Source organism: Camellia sinensis, chromosome 3 (genome assembly GCF_055761805.1).
Source record: "Camellia sinensis isolate YWXY chromosome 3, ASM5576180v1, whole genome shotgun sequence".
Classification (NCBI taxonomy): Eukaryota; Viridiplantae; Streptophyta; class Magnoliopsida; order Ericales; family Theaceae; genus Camellia; species Camellia sinensis.
In genome coordinates, this window is record NC_138963.1 from 191,987,314 (window position 1) to 192,001,313 (window position 14,000).

Consider the following 14,000-nt stretch of genomic DNA (forward strand, 5'->3'; position numbering starts at 1 on the left):
TTGTATTGCAAATATCTTGCTCTAGCAAACAGCACCATGAGAGAAGGATTTGAAGAAAAAAAAAAGGAGAAGAAGAAGATCAAACGGCACCATATGGAAGTGCAAAAGGACTTGAACCCATTTGATTTGTCAAACGGTTATGTACATATTGGGGGGGTGCAGAGAGTTGCTGATGAAGTGCAAAAGGACTTTGAACCCATTTGATTTGTCAAAACGGGCACCTTTAGCACTTCATTTTTATGTACATATTCCACTTTTTAATTTTAAATCAAAACTTAGTTGTCTCGACTTTATGTTCCATTAGCCTATGGGAACAGGAGACGTGTCCATTTGTTGTCTTATGTTAAATTATACGCATCCATTAGTTCTCTCGTTGTAACCCGCGCAAAGGGTTGGAGGCCATTATCTTCATCGTCCATGGCTTCGAGTAGTAGTGCTCCATTTGTTGTTGTAGAGCATACTAGTTCGGAGCAGTGTTTCACCAATTTATGTTACTGTTGTCCAGACGACACTCGCCAATTTGCTGTGAGCCTTCGACGAGGACCTCCATGGCCATGGCCTTTCACTACAATCCAGAAGAAGAAAAAGCTGTATCTTGCTCTTTTCAATGGCAAGAATGTTTTTAGCATCCAATATCCTCCAAAGAGTGAAGTTTTGCTCAGTTACGTATTCAATTCTTGCATTAATTCAGATTCCAAAAGACAGACAGAGATTTGGTTTTGTTTTATTAGCTCTTCTCTATTTTTGTTTTAAATTTTGGGTAATGTTGCTAGTGTATACCTTAACTAGTAAAGAATACAGAGGATGAGAAAGTAGCGAAGGGCCACATATCTCTAAATCAAGAGCATTGCAAATCTCTTGATGTTTCATTGGGAGACACTATCCCTTTGCAAGTGTAAGTTCAATCTAGTGTTGTGTTGTGTTTCTGCTCCATAGCCTACATATCTAATGAATTCTGCAGTTGTTTTGATTTTATTTTTATAGGTTTGCTCCTCCTCCTAATGGGTTTGATGTGGATGTGTTGAGAATCGTGGTAGAATTACTTCCGGAAAGTTCAACTCCAACTCAAATTGTATGCAATTCCATATATAACCATCATCGAAAATGAATCTAGTTTAACAGCGAAACTTTTGAAGTAATTGGACTGATTAAATTTCATTTTTCTGCAGATAACGGCTTTTACTCTGGGAAGAGAATTTAGAAACACATTCCATCATCAGGTGTTTTTTGAGGGAATTTTTTTTTTTAGTAGTAGTAATTAGTTGATCTAGAGTCACTGGTTTTTACTAAAATTGAGCACTTTTTGGACTGTGCAGGTTTTTACTGAATATCAGAAGGTGGTATTTGCATATAAAGGAAGCTCATATGCATGCAGTGTTGTGGGAATTTCTCTCGGTGAGAATGAAGGGAGCACAAAGCAGGGGATGATCCGAAAGCGCACGAAAGTGATAGTTGAAGTCCCACCACAATCACTGGTAAATAAATCACATTCATTCATTCATTTATTGTGACTAGGACTTTTGTGTTTGTCTCCATGTCTCTGTCACATTAATTTCTCTATTATATTATCTACACATATTTACACTATTCTAAAGTGAAAATTTCCTATCGTATTGACACAACAGTGCTCCATTTGGCGTAGATTATTAAAAATTAAGAGTTGATAATAAAAAATTATAAGTTCAAAGTATATCCCTCTCTCCTTTTAGATAATTAGTTTTTTTTTTTTTTTTTTAAATTTATTTAGGCACTACTTGGCATCCTCTATATTGGCACCTTATTTATTTATTTTTTTTGGATCACATCACATTTCTATGTTTTTACATATTTTTTCATAAAAAAACAAAAATTATACTTATTCAAACTATCCCAAACACCCTCTTAATCTATTTTTACTCCATAAACTACAAGAAAAAGCTACATTAAACAGACTAGTCATTTTTTTTATTTAATCTATTTTTATCTAATAAATTATAAGCAAAAGCTACACTAAACTGGCTGAGATAAACTCTTAAATTAAAATAAATTATAATCTCATATTTAAAATTGTAACAAACACTGCCAGTGAATTGGAACAAAAAAACTTCGATTTGGAAAATAATATTTTTTTATCTCTTCAATGATAATCAACATATATACTTGTCTTATTTAAATAAAATATAAAACATTTGATCCAAGATAAAAATTTTATTTGGTAATAAAGACATCAAAAATTTCATAGGAAAATTGATTAGAAAAATCGTCAGAAAAATCACCGGCGATGGTGAGATAGAAAAATTTATAGAGTATTGAATGACAAATTTGGTGATTTCAATAAATATGATGATTTCAAAAAATAGACTAATAAATTGATTTCAACATATAATTGTCCTTTTAACAAATTATGTATAATAGGAAATTTTTAATATGTTCATCCTTAAAAATTTTGTACTATATGCACCTTTAGTGATGTAATTTTTTTCTTTAATTATGATTAATTTTATTTTTTAGTTATGACATTATTTTAATTATAACTCATGACTTTTTTTAGTTATATCTCATGTTGTATTTAGTTATGATATTTTTTTTTAATAATTATGACTCGTAAAGAATAAAATTAAGCTATTTATTTATTTAATTATGAGATGTATATGATACACATCATTTGAAAGATGTATACATAGGCATATTTTGACAACTTTAAAAATAAAGTAAAAATAAAAATAACTAACTAACTTATTGACTTATTTAGGTCACATCTACTTTTTTTTTTTTTTTTGGTACATTTAAAAAAATAATAATAATAAATCGAAAAAAGTCACTTATCAAAATAGGCTGTAGTGGCCCCGTTTGGTATAGTTGTTAAAACAGATTATAGATTATGACTTTAATCAGAAAATATTAATTTGTTTGGTGTAGCTGTTGGATTATAGATTTAAGTTGCTGAGTAGTATTTGTTAAATAAGCTGTGAAGTAACTTTTTCAATTAACTTTTACTTTTTGTTATTCACTACTTTTTACATTTCTCATAAAAAAAATAAAATAATAATCTATAGTCCATTTGAGTCTTTTTTTATTTTTTTAAAAAATAAAAATAAAAAAATCTAAGAGTATAATCGTAAATTAATATGTCCATAGTAGAAATTGATAATCAGAAGCAAGTGGTGAGTAGCTTTTCAGAATCAATTTTTTTGAGTTAAATAAGTTATTAGAATTAGAAGTTGTTTGAAATAAGTTTAACCAAACAATCTAAAATAATTTTTTATAAAGTTAAAAGCTATAAATTGGCTCAAAAAAGCCCAAACAAACACCCTCAGTGTTTCCCGTTGTTATAATTGCCAAAAGATTAAGGTGTTATTTGCCATGTACTATTTTAGCATATCATCTTTTTTGTGTCACAATCATTTTATTTAAAAAGGGATTTACAAGTAGATCCTAATAAGTGGACTTATTGTTTAATAGATTATGTGAGAATTAATGGCCTTTTTTTTTTTTATCAAATACTATTAAAAAAAATCACTAATTATTAATTTTCAATGACAATTTAAAAATTTTGTAAAAATATATATATATATATATATATTATTAAATATAAATTTTAGCGACAGTTTAAAAAAATAGTCACAAAAAAGTCACTAAATTTCAACTTTCATTGACAATTTATAAAAATCGTAACAAAAAAAAATCACTAATTATTAATTTTAACGACATACATAAAAAATCATCACAACAAATTATTTTTAACGATATTTTTATTAGAACTTATTATCAATAAAATTTAATAAAAATTAAATCCAACACCTATAATTAATTTATCCTTATTTTTTTAAATCACACTACTTCTTATTTAAATCATATTATTTCTATACATATCACACCGTCTCAATCCTCATCCATGACATGCCACATGTAATGTGATGTGGGTTCTTCTAGTTCGGGTCTGCTGCGGATGCGGCGGAGGAGAGAGGTGGTGTTGGCAAGGATCTGATGGCGGGGATCTGAGGATGGAATGGATGATGAAGGCCCATCTCTGTAGGGCTCCGTCCGTTCCGTCTTCCTTGTCGGCCCACCAACGGTCTGATCTGAGTTTCAACAGTGCGCCCTAACCGCTGGATGAAGAAGTGTACAGTTTGCTGATCTTTGCCTATTTGGGAGCGTTGGTTGAGCCTATTGTTGGCCTTTTTTTAAAAATATAATAAAATTTGAAAACTCAAACCAATATGGTGATTATTAGCTGCTTTCTTACCAGTGATATGTATCTATCTAGTATCTATCAATGTGATTTGCGAATTTTAAAAGTTGTTGGCATGTTTGATCACAGGGTACCCTAATACATGGAGCTGAAACATTTAAAAGCATATTTAGGGAAGGCTTCAATATGGAATCACTGGAAGAAGAACTGATATCACTTGGTATTGGAGGTATGACTTCCCAATTTGCTCAAATACTGCAGTCGACATTCGGCTCACGGATGGTTCCTCCCTCTGTAGCAAAGAGGTATAATATTTCCTTTGGTAATTCAACTATTCATTCAAATTATAATCCAAATTGATATTCATTTATTTGCCCTAAAACAGAGGCTTCCAGCCTTGCTAGAGAGAATCAATTTCTATCAAAAGAGACTTATATAAGTGCCTTTTTTCTTTTCTTTTTTTCTTTTTAATTGTACAAAACAATGAATAAATAAATAAATATGTGGTGCGGATTCACACTTTGTGTGATGTGGTCACTAGTTCACATACTTCATTTTTTTGACAATTTTTTAAATTACTTTTTCAAACTCACTAGCATTACCGGTTAGTTGTTCCTCCCAAAAGTTTGTTTGTTTGCATGAGGTTTTGAAATGTATAGAAATTGTATTGCTATAAAAGAAGGAAAATGCTACTAGGCACACTCTCTATCATTAAAAAAAGCTATGAATTTTTGTGGTGAACCACTTTGTGGTAAAAGTTAGGAATAGCGAATATAAAGTGAAAGTTACTAACCATTGTGGATATGTTATGAATGTTGTGATTATGTTATGAACGGTGTGGTGTAAATATTATGGACTATTTTTGGTGAGAAATGTTACAAATCATTTTGGTGAGAAAAGTTACACATTTTTTTGGTGTTTGTTACGAAATGTTATGGTTATGTTACGTATGTTGTGGTAGGTGCATACAATATATCTCTTTCTAAAAGTGCACACCAGCTCCTGTAAAAGAATGATTAGCAATTGTTAACTTGATTGTTAGTAGGCTGTGGTAGAATTGTAATGCAAATGTATTGAAATCAATATAAAGTTGTGAAGGGATACTTGTAGAAAGTGTCCGAATGTGCCATATAATTTATTTATTTATTTTTTTAGGCTCAAAGACGCTTTGGACATTTGGGGGGGCGTACATGTCTATCAATTAGACACATGAAACATATTATATGTTTGAACAATTACTTAGAGGATACATATTATTAATCCTTCTTTTAAACTTTAAATATTAGTGTTATGCTGCATTTTTTAAAAATTAATGTGTTAGTGTGTCTTGTGTCTGTGTTTGTGCTTCTTAGCTTTTAGTTATTAACTATTGACTTTCTTGTGCTAGGTTGAATTTGAAGCATGTAAGAGGCATGCTACTATATGGTCCACCAGGTTCTGGAAAAACCTTGATAGCACGAAACATTTGCAAATTACGAAATGCAAAAGAGCCCCTGGTCTCTCTCTCTCTCTCTCCCTCTCTCCACTTGTTTATCTTATTCTTACACTTCTTTTTCTTCTCCCATTAATGCAGATTATACATGGACCAGATGTGTTAAATGCATTCCAAGGTGTATCAGAGCGGAAAATAAGGTCACTCTTTGAAGCAGCCAATGAGGATGAAAACAGATATGGTAAAGATGCAAAGTTCATATCTTCATTGTAAATTCACTTCATTGTGCAGTTCATTCATACTCATAGTGAGATTATTTTAATCTTTTCTTTCAGGAGCTAAAAGTGAGCTGCATATCATCATATTTGATGAAATTGATTCGATTGCTAAGGTGAGCACATGTACAACATTTGCTCTTTCTGAGTGCTGTTAGTTGTGCAACCCGCAATTTGTGTTATACATATGTGAATTTCACAATACCAAACTCAGCTTTTCGACATAATTCAAGTCTTTGTTCCCTGTTAAGGTTTTACATCATTTTGGTTTCCTTGTATTGACATGTATTATATATTCTGTTCCTCCATTCCATTCCCATGTCATAACCTGGTCAATTTGTTGCTTGTGGGATGTCTCTTTATTTTTTATTCCTTCTTGGTAGTAGTGATCTATACTCTAGAGACCTAGTAATTGTAATGTAAGTTTGTAACTCATCTTTTGAAACATTGAGAATAAGATAAGATACAAGGCTCGAGTTTTAAGCTTCTACATCAATATGCTTTTCTAAGACAAGCATTCGACATTGAGTGCGTAATCCAAATTAATTAGCATTATTTTGACATTATTTTCTATGCCCTATTATTTGCAATTCACCTTGTTATCCACTTCTAAATTTTTTATTGGTTTAAACAAAACCTCTGCTTTAATTGGTGTGAACAGTCAACAAGGAAATGCTATTCTATACGAAAAAGGTTGCTCATGATTAAAAGTCTTGAATTCAGAAAACAATGGGTAAAAGGGGCAGTGTATCTTATCCAAAGACCCCAAAGGTAAATGGTCATCTAGAAACCTTTTTTTAGAAAGTAGTTCCTGAATAATAGGCGCTTAATTGTTTTGCACATAAAAAGTAAATTGTCATATAGGAAGCATTTGACTGACCTTAGGTGATCATCACATCTGCATGTACTTAATAACTTCACCAAGACTGTTGTATTGAGCATATGATCCCTTTATCCCAAAACTCTGCACACCGCACGATGTGGCATCTCTCATATTAAAATTGAAGGAGGCTATCTTCAAGGAGCCTTGTAGGTGCACTTGGCCTTCCTTCCAAGATTAAGGGCTCTTTACGTTGGCATGCTCATATCCACTTGGGCCCCCTTGGGCAAGCCAAGTTTTTATCTAAACATACATCTCTTAATATGATTTACACTTGTTTTCCCATCACCCTAATACACTCATGCCAGTCTAGATCGATAGAAGAACCTAAGGATACCTTTGGGTTTGGTGCCACCCAAGTGACCTCACGACTCTCGCGTGAGCTTGTTAGGGATTTTGGACTTGGTTTATTGGAATTGAAGATTTGTGAAGATGCTGCATCCTATTCTCATTGGAGGGATCTGCACTTGACCGACCTTACAGAGATCTCAACATGAAGACAACTCTAGAACATGATAAAGACAAGTGATTCCTTCATATCCGAGCAAGTGTGACCGCCATTCCAGCCACTAGGTGAGTTGGCCAATATAGCCCAATCCTTCTATAAATATAGCCTCCACCTCCATGCATAAAAATGATCTAACCATCTCCATCTCTTGCTTATAGTTTTGGTTAGACCTCTATAACAACTCCCTCACTCTTTCTTTTCCCAAGGCTATCTTTGCTTTCAATTAGCTAGTATCCGATGACCTAGTGTCATCTCAGAATCTGCCATTCTTCCCAGAAAGCTCCTTTACTAGCTCATGTAGCCTCAAATCACCCACACAACCACATATAGAACTTTAATTTCCTTCCTAATACTAAGAGGTAGGAAAGATTCTTAACAAAATAAAGCATGAAGCAATGTTAGACTAAAAAGAATTAAAGAGTTCTGTGCAATCCCTAAGATTCTCTATTAAGCACAATCTTGTTGTATATTGTTATAGCATTGGAGGCATTTAACCCAAAATTGATTGGTAATAGGTGAAAGGGCCTTATAGACTATACGAACCAACCTTGAGTGACTTAGAGAAGTGATGTAGGACAAGTCCTGAACACTTTTGCACATGCGGCACAGTCACTTGTGGAGGTAAAAAAAAAAGAATTTTTAGAGTTTTGTGCAAGTCTGAAGATTCTTTATTTAGCACAATCTTCTTGTAAATTTTTGGAATATTGGAGGCATCCATCCCAAAATCAATTAGCAATAGGTGAAGGGGCCCTCTTGACAATGTGAATCAAGCTTTGGTAATTTAGAGAGGCGATTTGGGACAAGTCTCTAACATTTCTCAAACACGAGGCTGACTTTTAACACTTCCTGAACATGCTGTCCAACTGCAAGTGGAAATTAGAGAAACCAAATAAAGACACCTAGGGTGGAGACTTGGCCCACAATAGATCACTTAAGACTCAATTCTAATACCATGTTAAAAATACTGGAGGCATCCAACCAAAAACTGATTGACAATTGGTGGAAGAACCCTCTATACCAAGCTTGAGTGGCTTAGAAAGGTGATTTGTGACAAGTTTGCGACATAAATATAGTGCAGAGGACACAACAATGAGAATCGTAATCATAACCATTAAGAGAGAGTGAGAATGATGTTTTTTGGTTCCATATCTATATTGCAAATCTTGTCTTAAATATGTTTTTAATTTTTTTTGCAGAAAAGAGGGGTAGCTATGGGACAACACCATATGGATGATAGGCTTGTAAACCAACTACTAACAATGGTCAATATCTCTCATATTTCTTTTTTCAATTTTTCCTTTTTATTGTTTCTCCTTAACTAGGCAGTACTTGAAATTTGCACGCCTTTCAGATTGATGGCATGGAAGTATTGAACAACATTTTTATTATTGCTACTACAAATAGAAAGGAGCTCATCGATGAAGCCCTACTGAGGTAACATTCTCTCCCTTGTGTTGTTCTTTGCTGATTTCTTTATTCTTTTTCATCAATATCCCACATCTTTTGAACTCGAATGTTTTTCAAATTTTGAATTTATCAAGTAAAGAAAAATGAAGTTATTTATACATATTTATCTTTTATGGCTAACCAAACAAATATATATATATATATATATATTAAAATAGCTACTCATTAACTTCTCATTTTTCTAACTCAATAAAAAATAAAAATTTAGTTTATTGTATTTACTTGTAGGGAAGGTAGAATCGAACTACATATCAAATTAGAGTACCCAGATGAGCGAGGGCGCTTGCAAATTTTGGACATCAACACAAGGAACATGAGACAAGCTTTTGTACTCGATGAAGATGTGAATCTTCAAGAAATTGGTAAGTTGTTTGAGCAATATTGTTGTGTAAGTGGAAACATCAATTCATCATTTATGTAATGAGATTGTGTATGTACTTGTTTGCACAGCTTGCAGGACAGATGGCTGTAGTGGATCTGCCATTGCATCTCTAGTCACCCGTGCACATTCATATGCTGTGGTCCAGACAGGGGAGAGGGGACTAGTGAAGCATGTCCAGAAGGATGTCAAAGTAACAATGAACCACTTCCTCCATGCTATAGAAGATATTAAGTCTAGACTTCACGAATCTAGCCTTGAACCACACAGGTAATACACATCAAAATTATTTCTTGTAACTGGATGACATATCGTTCATATCATATAAATTTTTTAAAAGAAATTTTGATTTCAATTAAAACATGATGTTTCCTATATTTTAGCATGAAATCTTCCTTTGTTCTTTCTTGATCCTGAGTCCCGACAACCTTAATTATTTAAAACTAGATACCTATTGTTTCCTTCTAACACTGTCAAAATTGACTTCTTTACAATGGAAAACAAAATTCACTTCCAACCACGTGTTTGGAGTGGTGTAGAGATTTGTTTTCTGCTTGAAGGTCATATACATTATAGCTGCAAGAATACTTCAAACCAGTGCATTTACACAGATAGAATAGAAGTACTATATTGTCAAAATTTTGTCTATGCCTTCCTATTTTTCATCTTTAACAACATCCTATAAATTTTATTCAAATTATGAAGTGTTCTCCAATAAGGTAGACACTACTATGTGCATCCCTAAAAGGGTGCATATGGTATGCCCTTCATAACAACCCACATATTTTGTGACATAAACTAGAAAATGACATAACTTTTCTCATCGCGAAAAGTATAACGTTTTGCTCACCACAAAAAGTATATCTTCTAGAGTAATTTTTATCTCAAATTGACATAACACACCACAAACATTCATTACTTTCACCACAAAAAGTCGTAACTTTTTTATGATGTGCCCGTTTTTTGGGGGTGCACATCATAGATTTCCCCTCCAATAAAATCATTCTTCTACAAAATACATATGCTTATCATTACATTCATTTCAATAATGGTACGTCCAAACCTGAGAATCTTCAGAGTTGCAAACTACTTTTATAGAAGCATTATTTGCAATGTATTCCCTTGTCCTGGACTCAACCTTTACAACTCCTAGATCAATGGATTATAAAGGTAAAGCTCAACTTATAACAGATTTTTCGTGGCCACTGACTTGCCAAGACACGAGAATTTTGGAACGTGGCAAGAATGTTTGCCTTTACAAAAGAACCCTTCTTAAGGCTGTTCTCATTTTACCAGCATTCATTTGGTTTTTTTTTTTTTATATTAATGGAGACATTATTGTAGGTTTGTTTTGTGATTTGGTACAAAAAGATATACACTAAGTGCTGACTTTAATTATTTCTGAAGTTCAGGGATTTGATGTTATGATAAGTTCTTGGTGCAAAACGTTGGGATGAACCCAAATTGTCAACTTAATTCTTAATCTGATGTAACTGTCTTTATTTATCAGTATTTATGAATCTAGATGATCCAAAGAATAAGTATGCATAAGTTAAAACCTAGTTTATTTGGTTTTTGTTCCCTATTGATTTACATTTTTTAAAGAATGGCGAATTATACTTGTAGTCTTTGTAGTTTGCCTCTTGTATCAATTTGTTCTTTATAGTTCTAATTGCATCAATTTTACCCTTGAATTTTTCACTTTTCACGCAGTGTTAGTTTAATCCAATTAATAACATTAATGAAGAAATTTGATTGAAATGAAGGGGCAAAATACTCAATTCACTCTTCTCAGAGTGATCGAGGGGTTGATATCCAATTTAAAATGGTCCATTCCCTTTTGAACAGACCATTTAGCCCTTAATTTTTGTCCAATTTCTTAATTAATGTTATCAATTGAACTAAATTGATACAATATGAAAAATTACTGGTCAAAATTGATACAATTAGAATAATAGGAACCAAATTGACATAGGAGGAAAATTATAGGAAAGACAAGTATAATTTTACGTACCAAATGGCCGTTGATAGAGTCGAGTGGAGAAGAAAGATTCATGTAGCTAACTCCATTTAATGGGACTTAAAGGTTGGTTTGGTTGGTACATGTAAAGTTTTCAGTTTAAACAAATAAGATTTCATAGTTGCTTGATATAATTACAAGTAATTGCTCATTCCTTTATAGAGATTTTGTAACTTTGTTAGGTAGAAGAAAATTGTTCTTATTTTTGTTTTCTAATTAATTTTCTTGTTGTCTTCTGGTGGTTTCAGGATGGAAAAACAGGAAATGGTAAGGATCTTGATTCTGTTATTTTGATCAGTAAAAGTGTCTAAACTTTTAGAATCATAATTTTAATTAGTAAATGATCTTACATTGCTGAATATTACTCTCGAAACTCCCTTTATCACCTGCTCTATAATCCTCCTCATTTTATATTTTGTTCTACAGATTCTACAGCGGTTCAGCTCCAGTAATTTGACTGAAGTTTTACACATTCATCAAGACATTGCAAGGCTCAAGGAGGACAGTGCACATTTTCAGGCTACACTTGCTTCTTACAAAAAGGATACAGTCAAACTTGAGAAGGAACTTGTAAGTCCTCTTCTTTGTAAATTATATCGGATTCTCATTTCTTTTTCTTTTTCTTTTTCATCGAGCCTTTAACATTTAATATCCGGTATGGCAGGAGACACTTCACTGTGCCCTTGACCGTATGTGAGTTTCAAGTGGTGTTCGACATTTTTGTTTGCTTGCTGTTTTAGAAACTATGTTTGAATTCGGAACTCTGTTTGGTTGTGAATGAATTTGTTATGTAAACTCTATTTAACAGTGTTCCCACGTGTATGTTTAGTGTTGTAAAATAATTAGTAATATATAAAATTTTGATTGGCCAAAGATTATGACAGTTTTATTTTCTTTTTTTTTTATTTTAAAAATAGAGTAATTTTGACCATTATTGGGAAGAAAAACAAAACTCATTTTTAGGCTTCCCAAGACACAATACTTTCTTTTAGGCTTCCTAGGCCAAACAACAGACTATTCTATTCATCGTATATGAATCCTATCACATGGTTCAATCTCTCCAAACAAACATGCTGAAAAGGGTTTGGAGCATTAGAGGGATAATGGTGGCAAGAATGTTTGTTTGCTTTACAAAGCCTGCAAGAAGTAGATTCTTTTTCTGATAGGATTAACGGGCATTGCGTGGGTGGCTGGACTAAGGCCCTGAAGTCCATCCAAGCCTGTCCATTATTTATTAGGAATAATTATCATCGGTTCCCATTACTCAGAGTGAAATTCTTTGTCGTGTTTGATGATGATATATATAGGGAGTTCAGTCCATAGGTCTATTTTATAGATTTGTAGGATCATAGATCCTTGTGATTATTGTTTAAGTTCACAAGGATAGCTCATATTCATAAAGAGTTCGGATCCTCAGCCGCCTTTATCTACAACCCTTCCCTGTAGTGCCTCAAAACGACGTTGTTTTGGAGCAAATTTTCAAGGAAAAAAAAAAAAAAAACCTAAAAAGGGGAAAGAAGAAAGATAGCAGCGATGGGTAACCCACCATCGTGAACCCACACGACCGTGACCCCTATAGCTGGCGACCTTCGGCCGCCTTCACCTACGACGCTACCACTTCCCCACCGTCGTCGCCGCAACCCACCTTCCCTTCCTCCTCTCTCTCTCTCTCTCAAGCAAATAATCAGTAGAATTGTGCTCAATTCACTACTATATAAGTAGATGCTATGAAAAAAACAAGTCTACATCTCTTATCTCTGATTGCTTCCATCAACATAACAAACCAAAAGAACAAATAAACATATAGAAAACCCATATCTAAATAATCAAAACCCAGATATCAAACTCAAAACCCATCATATTCACATCAATTCAAGTACAAAACAGAGTGAAACCAATCAAAACCTTTGAAAAACATACACCTACAGAGATCACAACCGCCAACAAGAACAAATCAAGCCTGATTCACCTAATTTAGAAATAGGGAATCTAGAATTAAACCGATTTGATTCGATTCAACCCAAAATCGAATCCAAAAAGATTTAGCATTAGAAAGTTGATAGCTTTAAGACAACGGAAAAGTGACAAATTAAGATTGACTAAAAGAAAATAATTTAAAATAATTTTGTGGGTCTTTGGTGTACTTCAGAGCTCAAGTCCATTGTATGGAGGTTGCTGAGTAATTCAAAGAAGATCCAAGTGAGTATTTGTAGAGAGAGAAAGTGAAACTTTTAATATAGAGAGAGAGAGAGTTCAAATCATAGGCTAAAAAATATGACGAAAAATCAAAGTTCATCACCAAAAAATCAAAACCTTGAGTTCTCTCTCTCAAGTCTCTCTCAACCGTTACAGCACCGCCATGTCAAACCCACCCCACGTCCTTTATCTTCTTCTTCTTCTTCAGATCGAGATGGTGGGTCATCATTGGTGGCAAGATCAAGATCACGAGAGAGAGAGAGAGAGAGAGAGAGAGAGAGAAGGTGGCTCTTGAGATCAAACCCACCCCATCGCTTTCTTTCTTCTCCCCCATTTCTAGGTTCTGTTCTGTTTTGTTTTTTTTTTGGTGAAAATTTACCCCTAAAATGACGTCGTTTTGGGGCACTGCAGGGAAGGGTTGCAGGGATGGGCGGCCGAGGATCTAGACTCATTGATAAAGGAGTTTGGATCCTCTGTCGTTCTTTCCTGCGGGGTTTCTTGCAGTGCCCCAAAACGACGTCGTTTTGGGGCAAAATTTCCAAAAAAAAAAAAACTATAGAACACCACCGTTATCATCTCTCTCTCTCTCTCTCTCTAAGCAAAACCCACATCAGTTAGAACACAAAACAAAACCCATATCAGTTAAAACATAATGATGGACTCTATAGCCAC

At 33.5% G+C, this 14,000-nt stretch overlaps 1 protein-coding gene across 1 annotated transcript; it reads left to right on the forward strand.

Annotated features, from left to right (window-relative positions):
- The first annotated feature begins 417 nt into the window (after positions 1-417).
- LOC114280830 (vesicle-fusing ATPase) lies at positions 418-12,005 on the forward strand. The gene is made up of 16 exons (XM_082918720.1): positions 418-666; positions 795-895; positions 985-1,072; positions 1,170-1,220; positions 1,317-1,475; positions 4,301-4,476; positions 5,559-5,667; positions 5,745-5,844; positions 5,939-5,994; positions 8,463-8,528; positions 8,618-8,700; positions 8,962-9,095; positions 9,184-9,382; positions 11,381-11,399; positions 11,559-11,702; positions 11,797-12,005. Exons 1-16 carry the CDS (start codon positions 418-420, stop codon positions 11,827-11,829), a joined length of 1,767 nt encoding a protein of 588 aa, XP_082774846.1. The 3' UTR covers positions 11,830-12,005.
- The last annotated feature ends 1,995 nt before the right edge of the window (positions 12,006-14,000 follow it).

Excerpts from the sequence above, each read along its gene's own strand:
- LOC114280830 (XM_082918720.1), top strand. The coding sequence starts at position 418 with ATGGCTTCGAGTAGTAGTGCTCCATTTGTTGTTGTAGAGCATACTAGT. Across the intron at positions 8,529-8,617 it reads TAAACCAACTACTAACAATG|ATTGATGGCATGGAAGTATT; the intron begins GTCAATATCTCT and ends CACGCCTTTCAG. Across the intron at positions 8,701-8,961 it reads ATCGATGAAGCCCTACTGAG|GGAAGGTAGAATCGAACTAC; the intron begins GTAACATTCTCT and ends ATTTACTTGTAG.